Source organism: Meriones unguiculatus, chromosome X (genome assembly GCF_030254825.1).
Source record: "Meriones unguiculatus strain TT.TT164.6M chromosome X, Bangor_MerUng_6.1, whole genome shotgun sequence".
In the NCBI taxonomy this organism is placed as follows: Eukaryota; Metazoa; Chordata; class Mammalia; order Rodentia; family Muridae; genus Meriones; species Meriones unguiculatus.
In genome coordinates this window covers 74,672,895-74,686,883 of record NC_083369.1, presented here as the reverse complement: position 1 = coordinate 74,686,883, position 13,989 = coordinate 74,672,895, and the positions used below count along the sequence as shown (strand labels likewise).

At 34.8% G+C, this 13,989-nt stretch overlaps 1 protein-coding gene across 5 annotated transcripts in view; it reads left to right on the top strand.

Annotated features, from left to right (window-relative positions):
- Klhl13 (kelch like family member 13) overlaps positions 1-13,989 on the top strand; it is a 227,320-nt gene that overhangs the window by 119,584 nt on the left and 93,747 nt on the right. For 2 of the 5 annotated variants that reach the window (XM_060374375.1, XM_060374376.1), the window contains one exon: positions 4,036-4,101. The exons of 2 other annotated variants lie outside the window; for them this stretch is intronic. In XM_060374375.1, coding sequence (XP_060230358.1) covers positions 4,036-4,101 — 66 coding nt within the window. Of the gene's footprint in view, positions 1-2,251; positions 2,368-4,035; positions 4,102-13,989 lie in introns of those variants that run through there. One more of the 5 variants, XM_060374377.1, reaches the window with a different exon arrangement.

Genomic DNA, 13,989 nt, shown 5'->3' with positions numbered 1-13,989 from the left:
ATACACAGAATGAAACAAAGCTCAGTACCAACAAAAGCTTAAATACTTAGTGTTTTACGCTGGGTATAAGGGATATGATTCCATAGGGTGACAATACTGATATCCACACACCTAAGGACACTTTCTTGCCCTAGGTTAATCTGCTCACAAGACAGTTAATCTTTAAAAAAATACAATTTTCTTCTTATTCTTAGGTTTTCTCCTGTATCATCCACCCTTGAAGATTTTGAACCTATGTAAAATAATTCACACTGTTTCCCTTCTCTTTCTGTGATCCCCATGAATTCCTCTAGTTTATTGAATGCCTTCAAGGTGAATTCTTTTGTTTTACTGCAAGTGATAAAACACAGGCACATCACCCCACCCCCAACTTAACAGCTGCTTTTAAAGACTCTTGTCCATTTTAGCTATTCTCTTGGCATCTTTTATTTGCAATTTTTGAACGAGATAAACAATGGAAGTAGCAATGACACAAAACTCCTGTCTAACAGGGGCCCATCTCTCCCAAAATTCAAATATTCTCCTTTGAGGTTTAAGCATGGTTGAAGAAGTTATTAAAACTAGTGTATACAGGTAGGCACAGTGGCACACTCCTGTAATGCAGCACTCGGGGAGGTAGAGGCAGGCAGACCTCTGTGAGTTCAAGGCCAGCCTGGTTTACAAGCACGTCCAGGACTGCCAAAGCTACATGGAGAAACCCTATCATGAAAACAACAACAACATCAACAACGAAAACTAAACAAAACCAACCAATCAACCAAACAAACAAAGTATCATATACTCTGATATCTGAGTCACTTTGATAATTGGGTTTCTTGAGCTCACTCTGCCCCATAATCTGCACTCTGCTCTTACTGTCACCCTTTTAATCATTTTGTTTCATTTATTGGGCATAGGATCAAAGTGATTTTTTTATGCATTATATCCTAAACATAGTGTACATTCCCTCTTAAGAAAAGCTGGATGATACTGTAGAAAAGAGTGCAATTTGAGGTAAATCTACAAGGATGGATTTCATTCAGAAAAGGAGACTGAGAGATAATTTTCATGCCAGGAGGACTTGTGGAGCAAAAACAAGAAAAAACAAGGAAAACTGGGTATGATGTAGAATGTTAGGCTGGTATTTCTAGGCTGCTCCAGCCAAAAGCTAAAAGAGCCCATCAGCCAGGGTGCAGTAGATTCTTGATGCTGCACTTACTGCTTGCTTAATTATGCTGTTGATCCAGCTACTCACTCAACAAATGGTTTCTCTTAACACAAAGGATAAAATGCAAATCTTCTTCCTGTTGTGCATTGTCTTCTGCTGTGTGGTCTTTTGTATTCCTTAAAACCCATGTTCTTCAACAATACTACCTCCTTTCTAGCCATTGAGCCACTGCCTGCTATAGTAAATCAGTAGTTAGTCTCATTTGGAGCAGGATTTTCATTCTTCCCTCGCACTGGAATCCTTGTTCAATGCTACTGAAGCTTTTGTACAATGTTTTTGTGCCTCACTCAATCAGAAGCTTCTTGAAATAAAAAAAAAAATGTGTCTCATCCACTTTTATATAATTATCAGTAAACATAGTATGTAACACAGCTAATTCCAAAAATACTTGAATTTTGAGTAGTCACTGAATACTAAATTTTTATCACATGTAGCTTTATTTGAAAGAATGATTGAGAAATAATATGACTGAAGAATAAAATGGGAGATGCAGGGAGAACAGTTTCATGTGTCTTTTTTGAAGCAGCTTATTTGTTTAGACAAAAACTTAGGAGGTAGATATCTTGATAATTTGTTTAAGAGAAGAAATGTAGGATTTAATGACTGCCTGGGATTTGTTACTGTTTATAATAGAGAGAGGAAAGCATGAAAAATAATGAAAATTTAAGACCATATTGCAAATGATAAAACATTGATCCTTGCAAAAATGAGGTTACTTTTAGGTAAGCATGTTTTGTCTGAGTCAGAGCTCCTGGTGCTTGCATTTGTCTCACATCAACTCTGCTGTAAGATGAGCATTTTGCTCCTGTTCAGTTTGCTGGAACTAAGCTTGGGATTTATTTGGTTCTCATTTTCATATCTTATCAGGAGTTTAGATATGGAATATAAATAGTTCAACCACACTGACTGTAATTTCTTATCAAGGCAAGGTGTGTAGGACATAGGCTTTGCATATAAAAAGCTTGTCTCCTGTTCTGAGAGCTACAGCTGCTGTGCTATGCCAGGCAGATGCACTGGGGTGCGCTACTGTGTAGTAGCAGAGCCTAGCTGTGCATCATAGCTCTTAACTTTAAAACTCCAGAGAATTTGATGAGAGAGGGATCCACAAGAACATGACAAATGATGAGAGTTCAAACCTTAAGAGAAAAATGGGCTTATTGGTAAGAGATATTTCTTTTCCTTTATTTTCTGCTGTTACTTGTAGATTAAAATAGCAAGCCTGTTATTTTGAGATGTGGCTGTAAAACGGTATATAAAAATCAATTTTATATGTATTGTAGAATTCAGGAGACATATTGATAACCATGTAAAAATCATAGGGAGCATGTGTAAAGCTTGATTTCTTCCTTAAAAAAACCTCTAAAGGAATTTTTATTTTACTTCAAACTGTGGAAGGAATTTATTTATATAACATAAATGTAATGCAGGTTGATAAATATGTATTTTTTAAAAGTTAAAATAAAGAATAATGACTTGTGTAGCAATAGATAATTTCATTTAGTTACCAGAAGGTGGCACACAAGATTGTTCTCACATACACAAAGAAAAGAAATAATATTAATAAGAATATAAAATAACCTGTATTTAAAGATATTCTATTATATTTTAAGTACAGGAGTAATAGAATTGGCATTTGCTTGGCAAAGCTAACAAGAAAATAATGACAAATGTGAATTTAACCCATTGTACCTTATTATTCAACCATCATATTTGTGTGTATAGCATTTTAAGAGTAAGCTTTGAGATAGTATTGCCATTAAAAAGATGTTGTATTGAATACATAATTTTTATAAAGAAATCAAATTCTGTATAACTATCACATATTGTAGGGTGTCTTTAGATGTAAGAGAATATTTTGGATAATGTCTTTGTCAAGGTCTTTTCTAAAGATTCTCTTAGAATTTGATGTAGTTATGACTTTAATAATGCACTAGTGCTTTGAAATGACCCATAAAAATATCTGAGCTGGTTTATTTAAAAAAATATTAGATAAGGCTAATGTTTGTTTTTATATAATCACATAGCACAATAAATTCAAATAAATTATGCATTGTACCGGAGTGCCTCAAACATCTGCCAGCAAACTGTAATTTTTTTAGGAGAGTTAACTGTCAGCAGCATATACTGCAGTGTTTATATAGTAGTCTCTATTTTTAAAACTGAATTCCCGAGGCAGTATAAGACTATGTCTGTCCAATGCCAGTATATATATATATATCTCCTAAAGGAGCTTGTTATATGAGAAAACTTCATAAAAAATCCCACAAATTTTCTGTACAGGAGATTGTACATCTATTTACCAGTTTTTGTTAATTACAAGCAGAGTGAAAATAAGATAAAATGGCAGTAAGTGAACCTAGAAGAACATTAGCAATATGTTCTCTGAAACCTTAGAATGTCTGTCATTTCCTTGTGGTTCTTTATGGTGAAGCAGTGTATGAGAAAAGAACTGATCTTTAGGCTTAAAAAGCTGAAACTATAACAAATCATTCCAAAGGTTGAGGGGATATCTACTGAAAAAATGTATCTTTCTATGCTAATTTCATCAGATACAAGTCAATATTTCATTGATGACAGCCTGCATTTTATGGTTTCTGAAACATTAAGAGAGCTTCTAAAAATAAATGCAATTTTCTATGTTAATGTTTTGTAAAACTGATTTATGCAGTATTAAATTGTTTCATGCTGCCTTAAATGTTAGAATTTATAAATATGGCCTATTAAATCACATTAAATATTTTCAGGTTATGCATTAAAAAATTTGAACAAAATACAATAAAGCCACAATTAACGAGATTTTTTTTTTTTTTTTTGCACTCCACTTTCAGGAGACGGAGGCAATTGTCTTTAAAACAAGCCGATTTCAAGGATATATTCAAAAAATCAACTTCAGGGTATGTCCAAGGGTCTACATTTTCCTGTATCTTTTTTTTTCTGATGAGAATTTATTATCATAAGAGACCCTGAGGTATTTGAAGACATTCAGTTATCAAATAAACTTCTGTTGATCTCTAGGGTCTGTGTTGATTGAGAAATGTATTAATAATATTTGCATCATTGTATTGTGCTTTGTACTTTTCAGTGTGTATTTGCAAACCTAAGTTCATTTGGCTTTCATAACATTGCTGTGAGATAAACAAGGACAGTGATATTTTTCTCTAATTTACGGAAGAAAAAATAGCACTTGAAGTCATTAAGCTAATTAGTGTCAGAGTTGCAACCAGACCACAGGTTTCTTGTTCTGTCCTCTTTTGCTAATGAACGAAGTTTAAAAGAAGTTTTTAACTTTTAAACCTATATTGCATAATCAATCTAATTCGTACTATATTTTTTCCTAATTGCTATATATCACATTTTTTTTTCCTACTGTGCATCTGTCTGTCAGCTTCTGTCAGTTGGACATCTTGCTTTCAGACTCTCCCTGACTGGAAAGGATCTTAAGTATGGGAGGGCAAGGACCCTGGTTAGTGGTTTGACAGTTGGTGGTGAGCAGCTGGTGCTGCTATGCTAAGGGAGGCCAGTGACTAAGAAAAGAAACTATTACTGTAGCTTGGGTATCTTGGACAGGAATTCCTTACCTCAAGTTTGAAGCAGTCTTTCCCCAAGCCTAGTAGACCTTGTGTGATAATGAGTCTGAGTAATTATTTAAAATGCAGAATATGTCCTGTTTCCTGTTTTCTCCCTCTTCCAATGTCTGTCCTGTTTGCCTTTCTGAGTGAGTCTTGATCATCTTACCCAGGGTCCTCCTTCTGTCTTAGCTGATTTAGGTGTACAGATTTTAGTATACTTATCCTATATTATATGTCTAATATCCACTTATAAGTGAGTATATACCATGTGTATCTTTCTGCTTCTGGAATACCTCACTCTGGAGGATCTTTTCTTAATCCCACCATTTGCCTGCAAATTCCATGATTTCCTTTTTTTTAATTGCTGAGTAGTATTACAGTGTGTAAATGTACCACAATTTCTGTATCCCTTCCTCTGTTGAAGGACATCTGGGCTGTTTCCAGATTCTGGTATTATGAATAAAGCTGCTATGCACATGGTTGAGTAAATGTCCTTGTTGAGCATATTTTGGATATATGCCTAGGAGTGGTGTAGCTGGATCTTGAAGTAGCACTATTTCTAATAGACTGAGAAAGCGCCAGATTGATTTCCAAAGTGGTTGTACAAGTTTACATTCCCACCAGCAATGGAGGAGGAGGATTCTCCCTTCTCCACATCCCACAGAGGGCCTCTGAAAAATTTCTACCCAGCAGGGTATCAAAACAGATGCTGAGGCTCATAACCAAACTTTGGGCAGAGTGCAGGGAATCTTATGAAAGAAGAGGGGGATAGAAAGACCTGGAAGGGACAGTAGCTCCACAAGGAGAGCAACAGAATCAGAAAATCGAGGTCCAGGGGTCTTTTCTGAGACTGATACTCCAACCAAAGACCATTCATAGAGATAACCTAGAATCCCTGCACAGATGTAGCCCATGGCAGCTCAGTCTCCAAGTGGGTTCTCTAGTAAGGGGAACATGGACCGTCTCTGACCTGAATTCAGTGGCTGGCTCTTTGATCGCCTTCCCCTGAGAGAGGAGCAGCCTTACCAGTTACCAGGCCACAGAGGAAGACAATGCAGCCAGCCTGATGAAACCTGATAGGCTAGGGTAAGATGGAACAGGAGGAGGACTTCCCCTATCAGTGTTCTTGGGAAGGGGCATGGGAGGAGATGAGGGAGTGTGGGATTGGGAGGGAATGAGGGAGGAGGCTACAGCTGGGATAGAGAATGAATAAAGTGTAATCAGTAAAAAAATTAAAATGCAGAGTATTGGTCTTCAACCCCATCTTTAATATTTTATTCATCACAGGTCATTCTTCACACACTAAAGTTGAATGCATTTGCCTTAAATGTATGTTTTCTGTGCCTCAGTATTGACTCTTGAAGATCCAAGGAAAGAACAGCTTTCTCTTAGCAGAATCTATGCTTTATGTCAGAGCATATCAACTAAGACAGTGGGACAAGGGGCAGGCAAGGGTGAGGCATGAAAGCCACCATTTGTGCATATTTCTGTGTCTATATTTGAAGCATATCACAATGCAATGACTTTTGTGAATTTTGAAGACAGGTGTTTTAGGAAGGCTTGTTCCTGTTTTAAACTTGAAGAAGGTAAAAGGCAAAGGAAAATGTCACAAAAGATGAAAAATAAGGTTCTGCATTTCAACAGTTAAATTCTGCCAGATCTCTTATTTGAAAATATTTAAAAGAATGTCTAAAAACTTACTCTGTCCAAAGTGCTGTGTCGTTAAAGCTTGACAACATCACTCTATTTCTTCTCATTTGGGTTTATCTGATTAGTCATGCAGTCAGATCACATGTGCTCTTTCGTGTGTTTGTAACACCTAACAAAAATTTCAGTGTTCACTATGACAACTAATTTATCATGCAGTCTCTCAAGGACTGAGTAAATCTGTTGATTTTTATATTTGGGATATGTGATATTTGTTGATATGATATTTGTGATATGTCCATAGTGACTAATATGATAAAGACGACTTGATAGAAATATACATTTATTTGATGCGAATGCACTACCTTAATAAATAAAATTACTAATGTTTTTCCTCATCATCTAGAGGAGCACGTTAAGCTTACTCTGGCTTATTCTTCAGTTTTGTGATACTTTACAAATCTGAATCATAATTTTTTTATTTCTCTACATATACTAAAATAAACATTTTGCTTTAATATCTTGCAATTTCATAAGGACTTAAACAAATTGTCCATTCCCCTTAATGGAAGGCTGATAATACTATCCAGTATTTCTGACTTAGATCAAGCTGAAGAAAGAATGATGACCAATTATGTAATAGCCAACTGGAAAATGTACTTTATTAAAGTATTACATAGTTTCAGAATTCTGGGAGACATTACTGATTATTTAGTCATATATTTGATTTTGAATTCATGAAGTGGTTTTGAATGTATTAGTAGCTATAGACAGACTTAAAAATTCAAGTACGAAGCTCAAATGTAGATTACCTTTAGCTTAAACGTATGGTTAACCTAGAGGATAACTTCTATTTTTATTCAAAGTTGCATTTAACAAATAATAGAACATGAGATAAAGAAATGAATTATGAAATGTTTAAACCTGCTTCTATTATTCAAGTCAAACACCATACATTTGTCATATATCAGTACATTTTTGCTATCTTTTACTTATTCTGGAACTCTCAAATCACCAAAGAAAATAACTCTAAATTTAAAAAAAAGGCAAGAAAGGTCTAGAAAGTCAAGAAAATGCAAGTATTGACAAAGCTATTCAGTCTTTAGGCTGTTTGGATAGAAGACAAATAATAAGAACCACACCTTTAATATAACTGTTGGGCTTCTTATTGTAGAAATGGGTCATTATGTTCAAGTTTGAGATGGAATTGTTAAAGATTTTTTTTCATTATACAATTGAATCTTTTATTTATTTATTAGAAACCTCGTCTTTTTACTCTGTAGCTCAGCTAGCTTTAGTCCTCCTGCCTCCGCTGCTCATGTTGCAGGATCAACTCTCATTCTGATACCCAAAAGAACTTTTAATTTTTTTTATAGTAGTAGGGTTTTTTTTTCTTTCTTTCTTTCTTTTCTTTTTTTTTTTTTTTTTTTTGAAGGGGAGGCTGTTTTGGTAGTGGTGGTAGGTTTGGGTTTTTTTACTTTTGAGGAGTGTTTGTTTGTTTTGGTTTTTCAAGACAGGATTTCTTTGTGAAACTCTGCCTGTTCTGGAACTCACACTTTGTAGAACAATCTGGCCTTGAACTCAGAGATCCAGCTGCCTCTGCCTCCTGATTGCTGGAATTAAAGGTGTACACCATCACCACCACCCAGCTGACATTTTAACGAACAAGTCTAGAGAATAGTAAAAGAAAGTCACAACATTTATATAGAACATTTTTATAGTATTGTATAATTTTATTGAATTAATATAATTAGCTTTCTATGAAAGGATTTACTGATGACAACATGAAAAATGTTTAGGTTGCACTCTAATCGAGATTTACAAACAGAAGAGGAAGAGATGAAACCCTCAGGTAATCTTTCAAAACACCGGTGTTCTCATGTGAATATAATAGATCTTTGCATTTAAGTATTTGCTTATTAAAATAGCAGTAGTGTCTCATCAATTAAACTTGGAACGTTGAAACAAATACCAGGTTTTATAAATGACTAGGTGTTTCTAAATTAGTATAGAAAGTGTTGCTTTTTTAATTGATATGCTTTTTGTTTGGTATGAACTGTGCTGATTACTGAGAAATTTTAACCATCATTAAAAAAACGTGATAAAAATTAGTGACTTTTACCAAAAAAGTACAAATATAAATATTTACAAATATAAAGATTGCCATATTTTCTTCATTCAACTTTTAATTCTGCTTCTACAGAAAGTTACCAAAATGAAAACAAAGTCCCTCAAATACTGAAAATATAAATATTTTTATTCAAAAGAACCATAGTTTTAGTTGTTCATTCAAATTTGCTATACATTTATATTTTAGTTATTCTTGGCTCTGATGGGTGTCAAACCCATAGTTTCAAGCATGCTGATGTTCTCTTACTGAGCCATACTCTATTTTTAAATAGCTTTTTATTTAGATAAGTTTGAAAGATTAATGTCTTATTTCCCTGAAAGTAATTTAAAGATATCCTTAGGAAGTTGCTGGTTTTTAACCAGGTGAATGATTCATATTTGAATTAAGCACAGCTTTCCCAGTAGATCAGTTTATTTTACATATGATGACTTTATTTAACATGTACTTCTTTTAATCAGAGGGTATCTAGATTGGTCAGTTTTTTATCAAGGTGACAAATACTTGGTGGAACAATTTATTTTCAGAGGATTCAGCTCAAGGTCAGATGAATCCTTTACATCTAAGGCAAAGTAGAGAATATCATGGTGTTGGGAGCATATAATAGAAGATGCTTACATTATAGCATCTAAGAGGGAATGGAGAGGCTGAGGTCCGAGGTCTATCTTACAAAGCATAACTAGTGACCTCTTTTTTTTTTTTTTTTTTTTTTTTTATGTCTTACCTTCCTTCTCCTCCCAAAATAATGTCACCATCTGGGAATCAAGTATTCAGCTGTTGAGCCTATGGCAACATTTCATATTTCTATATCTGCATATTTCTATATATCTGTTGAAATATAGAAATATACTGATATTGTATTTTAAATAGATCAATAGAAAGATGGATAGATATATTCATATTAAGGATTTTATAGCTTAAAATTATCAAACCAACAAATATTGCTTTTGCTTAAACTTTACTTGTAATAATAGCAAATTAAGCAATACTATTTCAAGCACTTTTCTTCAGTAGAGTATTCTGATTGAGTCAATCATTTGCTTATATATTTTACATTCAATTCACTCAACTTATATGCAGTGGGTGCCTCCCAATATGACAGAAATGATATTGAGTCAGGAAGTTACACAAATTAAAGGATTCTTGATTCTTCTTGAAGGATGAACATTAATTTGGGGAGGGTATCTGATGTAACATGATTGTGATATGAGGCATACTAACATCATGGCTTCTTACTAGGGCACCAAGTAAATTATCCTTTTAAGATAGTGAAAAACTGTTTGTTTGTTTACATTGCTGCTTTCAAATATTTAAAAATGATTGTGCAAAAATCATTTATGTAAATAATATATATTAAAAACCATTCATTTCTGCTACTACTACCTTAGTAAATACAGACACTCTGTTTTGGAGTTAAAGCATTTCTATACAGATGGGAATATTTTAAAATACTGAAGGGTTGATAAAAAGAAAAGATACAAATAATGATTGTACTGGCAGATAGATGGCAGGGAATGCAAGAACTTCAGAACTTACCACTCAATATTAATCTTTTTTTTTTTTTGCATTAGCAGGAGAGTGAATATAGTAAGTATAGTCAGAATTTGGGGGTTCTTTGGTTCTTCAACAGCTAGACCTTTCTTCTTTGCTTAATATAGTTCCTAAGTATTTTTGGTCACACACGCCTACTCCTTCCAGTCTTAGCGCATTAGCTTTTTTTTTTTTTTTTTTTTTTTTTTGCAGAAAGTGGGTTTTCTTTTTTTTTTTTTATTTTATTTTTTTTATCAGTTACATTTTATTAACTCTGTATCCCAGCCGTGTCCCGATCCCTCATTCCCTCCCAGTCCCTCCCTCCCTCCCTCCCTCATCTCCACTGTGCCCCTTTCCAAGTCCACTGATGGGGGGGACCTCCTCCCCATTCATCTGATCCTGTTTTATCAGGTATCTTCAGGACTGGCTGCAAAGCCCTCCTCTGTGGCCTAACAGGACTGCTCCTCCCTTCGGGGGTGGGGAGACCAAAGAGCCAGTCATCGAGTTCCTGTTAGAAATAGTCCCTGTTCCCCTCACTTTGGGAAACCAATTGGTTACTGAGCTACCACAGGCTACATCTGAGTGGAGGTTCTAGGTTATATCCATACATGGTCCTTGGTTGAATGTCAGTCTCAGAAAAGACCCTGTGCCCAGATATATTTGGTCCTTGTGGAGCTCCTATCCTTTCCCCATCAGACTAACTCCCCTTCTTTCTTATGATTCCCTGTACTCTGCCAAAGGTTTGGTCATGAGTCTTTGCTTTGAAAACACTGCTAGAGTCTTTCAGATGCGCTCAGTAGACTCCTGTCATACGTTCAATGCACATCCCATCTGTCTTTCTAAATGAGGATTGATCATCTTACCCCATGTCTGCTCAATTGATTATCTTTTTTAGGTGTATAGATTTCATTATGTTTATCATATCTTATAGGTCTATATAAGTGAGTATATCCCGTGTTTGTCTTTCTCCTTCTGGGATATTTCACTCAGAATGATCTTTTCTAGATCCCACCATTTGCCTGCAAATTTCATGATTTCCTCCTTTTTGATTGCTGAGTAGTATTCCATTGTATAAAAATACCACAATTTCTGTACCCATTCCACCGTTGATGGACATCTGGGTTGTTTCCAGGTTCGCATTAGCTTTTTTGATAGGTTCTACCAATCAATTAGTGAAAGTTTGTAGATGCTTTTAAGTATGTAGGGCTTCTAACTGTAAATGTTTTATGTAAAAATCAAAAAGTCCTTTCCATTCCCCTTGCAGTCATTACCTCCCTTGTTATTCCTTGAACAATTTTGTTCTTTGGTTCTGTGCATAACGTGTCCTGCTTTTTCAGGGCACTGGCTTTTTACATTGTGCTTCTACCACACACAACTTATTACTGTTAGCCATTGGAGCAATTCAAGAGTCTTGCGCTTCATCTTACTTATGTTACCATGGAGTAAGGGATTTTCTGCACTTGCATGTGAACATAAGATAGTGCTACTCTGTCAGGAGTAGTCATAGTTAAAATTGTGTATGTTTCCTATAGATCTGTTGTGGTACGATGTTTATCTATATAGTTCTGTTACAAAAATTTTAAAAATAGAATTCTCCAATGTAGTATCCTATGAGAAACCTTTGAGATTGATTATAACAAGACTATGAATGTGGGTATCTGTGAAGAAATGTATTATGTATTTTGTATTAAGTTCACCAAAACAAATTAAGGAGACAAACAAGCACATATAATCTTACTGTGTGTGAAAGACACATTCATACCTTCATATAACTACAAATTTGAAGAGTATTTCCCAAAGAATTTTAATGTGCTGCTCACTCTTTTTTGCATACTTGGCTAGATTAAGAAGTCCTAATTGGTGGCCATCTACATACTCTTACTAATTAATTGGTAGAACATAAACATAAATGGAAATATGTCTTGGTATGATCTATAATAGTCTTGTCAGGGCAATATGAATAACATTAATATTCTAGATTTGTCTGAAGAGATAGTGTCAAGAGTGGCAATTACACTGTGCCTGCTTGCATACGCTGTGCCTACTGCTATTAGTCTTTAGCTAATTAAGCAAAACATTAACCAAAAATTGGAAGTAAAATATATGTTCTTAGGCTTATCAGGAAAGTAATATGAAAGAAAAATAGGCACCTGAGTCTCAGTAAATTCATTTGCTGAACTGATATGACAAACTGTAGCAATCAGAAAATTCACGTCTACAAGTTAAGAATATTTATTATTAAATTTTTATTTTTGTATTAATTACAGTTTATTCACTTTGTATCCCAGCTGTATCCTCCTCCGTCCTTCCCTCCCAATCCCAGTCTTCCTCCTTCATCTCTTCCTATGCCCCCCTCCATGTCCATGGATAGGGGAGGTCCTCCTCCCCTTTCATTTGACCCTAGCTTATCTGGTTTCATCCAAACTGGCTGCATTGTCCTCCTCTGTTGCTTGGCAAGGCTGCTCCCCACTCCAGGGGAGGTGCTGAAAGAGATAGCCACTGAGTTCATGTCAGAGACAGTCCATGTTTCCCTTACTAGGGATCCCACTTCTGCCATGGGCTACATCTGAGCAGGGGTTTTAGGTTATCTCTATGCATAGTCCTTGGTTAGAGTATCAGTCTCAGAAAAGACCCCTGGGCCCAGATTTTTTGATGCTGTTGCTCTCCTTGTGGAGCTCCTGTCCTCTCCAGGTCTTTCTATCTCCCCCCTTCTTTCATAAGATTCCCTGCACTCTGCCCTATGTTTGCTTATGAGTCTCAACATCTGCTTTGATACATTGCTGGGAATACTTCCTTTGAGGAAAAAGAAAACAAAAACAAAAACAAAAACAAGAACATTAGCTGTATTATATATTTTCTCTATACTAAGAATGCCTTAAGTTGTACTTATGTTATTTTCCACCTAGCCATTTTTTCTTCAAATTGAATAATGAAAGTTTCAAATATGGTTCTGTATGTGTACCTTTTCTTTTGGGCAATTTTGTTCCATTTCTGTCTTTCAGTAGGCATACAATAAGAGGATGAAATATCTCTCAGTTGTCCTTGTTTCTTTAGAATATGCTGAAATAATTAGTATATATCGTTCACTTCAGATAGAAGCATACATCTAATGGACAGTGTGAATGTAAAGACTTTAGGAACGCTATAGTAGTAATCCTGGACTTAAAACAATCTCGTGCTATGAGAGAAGACAAATTAACTTCTCTCAGTTTAGATTTTTCATCGGTACAAATGAAAATTCTGAAAAAGATGTTTTCTAGTGAATTGCCAGTTCTAAAAATCTTCTTTTTCTAATTTGGAAGCCGTTGAATTCTGTGTTGTAGATGCTGTCCAAGAATGATCTTTCTTTCTATGGGCCTTGCCCAATAACCATAAATTGTCTTCTGGCTATTTTAACTCTGAGGTGCACCTTTCACAGGTACTTAAGTAATTAAAGTTTATAAAAACTTGGGAATTTTTTTTTGTAGAGATTGTCCTTCTGTCTTATGTGTCTGTGTGATAACATCCAACTGTTCTATAAATGACGTCAGTCTTACTATGATATGATTAGTGGACATTTGCCAATATCAATAGCAAAATGGTGCTTCACTGAATTTGAGTAAAATTATATTTTAAATGTATATTTAATCATTTTCTTTCTTTTTTATATATGAATGTATTTTGTATTCTGGGATAGGATGGTAATTATGATTGCAGTCAATATTTTCTATTAGATACTCTTCTAAGAGAGTGAAATATGGTTAATTTTTATACTGATAATTTGTAATAAGGTGATTTTACCTGGGTGAAGTTTATTTCTAAGCAATATGTGAGAAATGTTGTTAAGCATATTGAAATAGATGAAAATTCATTACTATATTTCTACTTAAAGTATTTATTTCTTAGGCCTGTGGCATAATGATTATTTT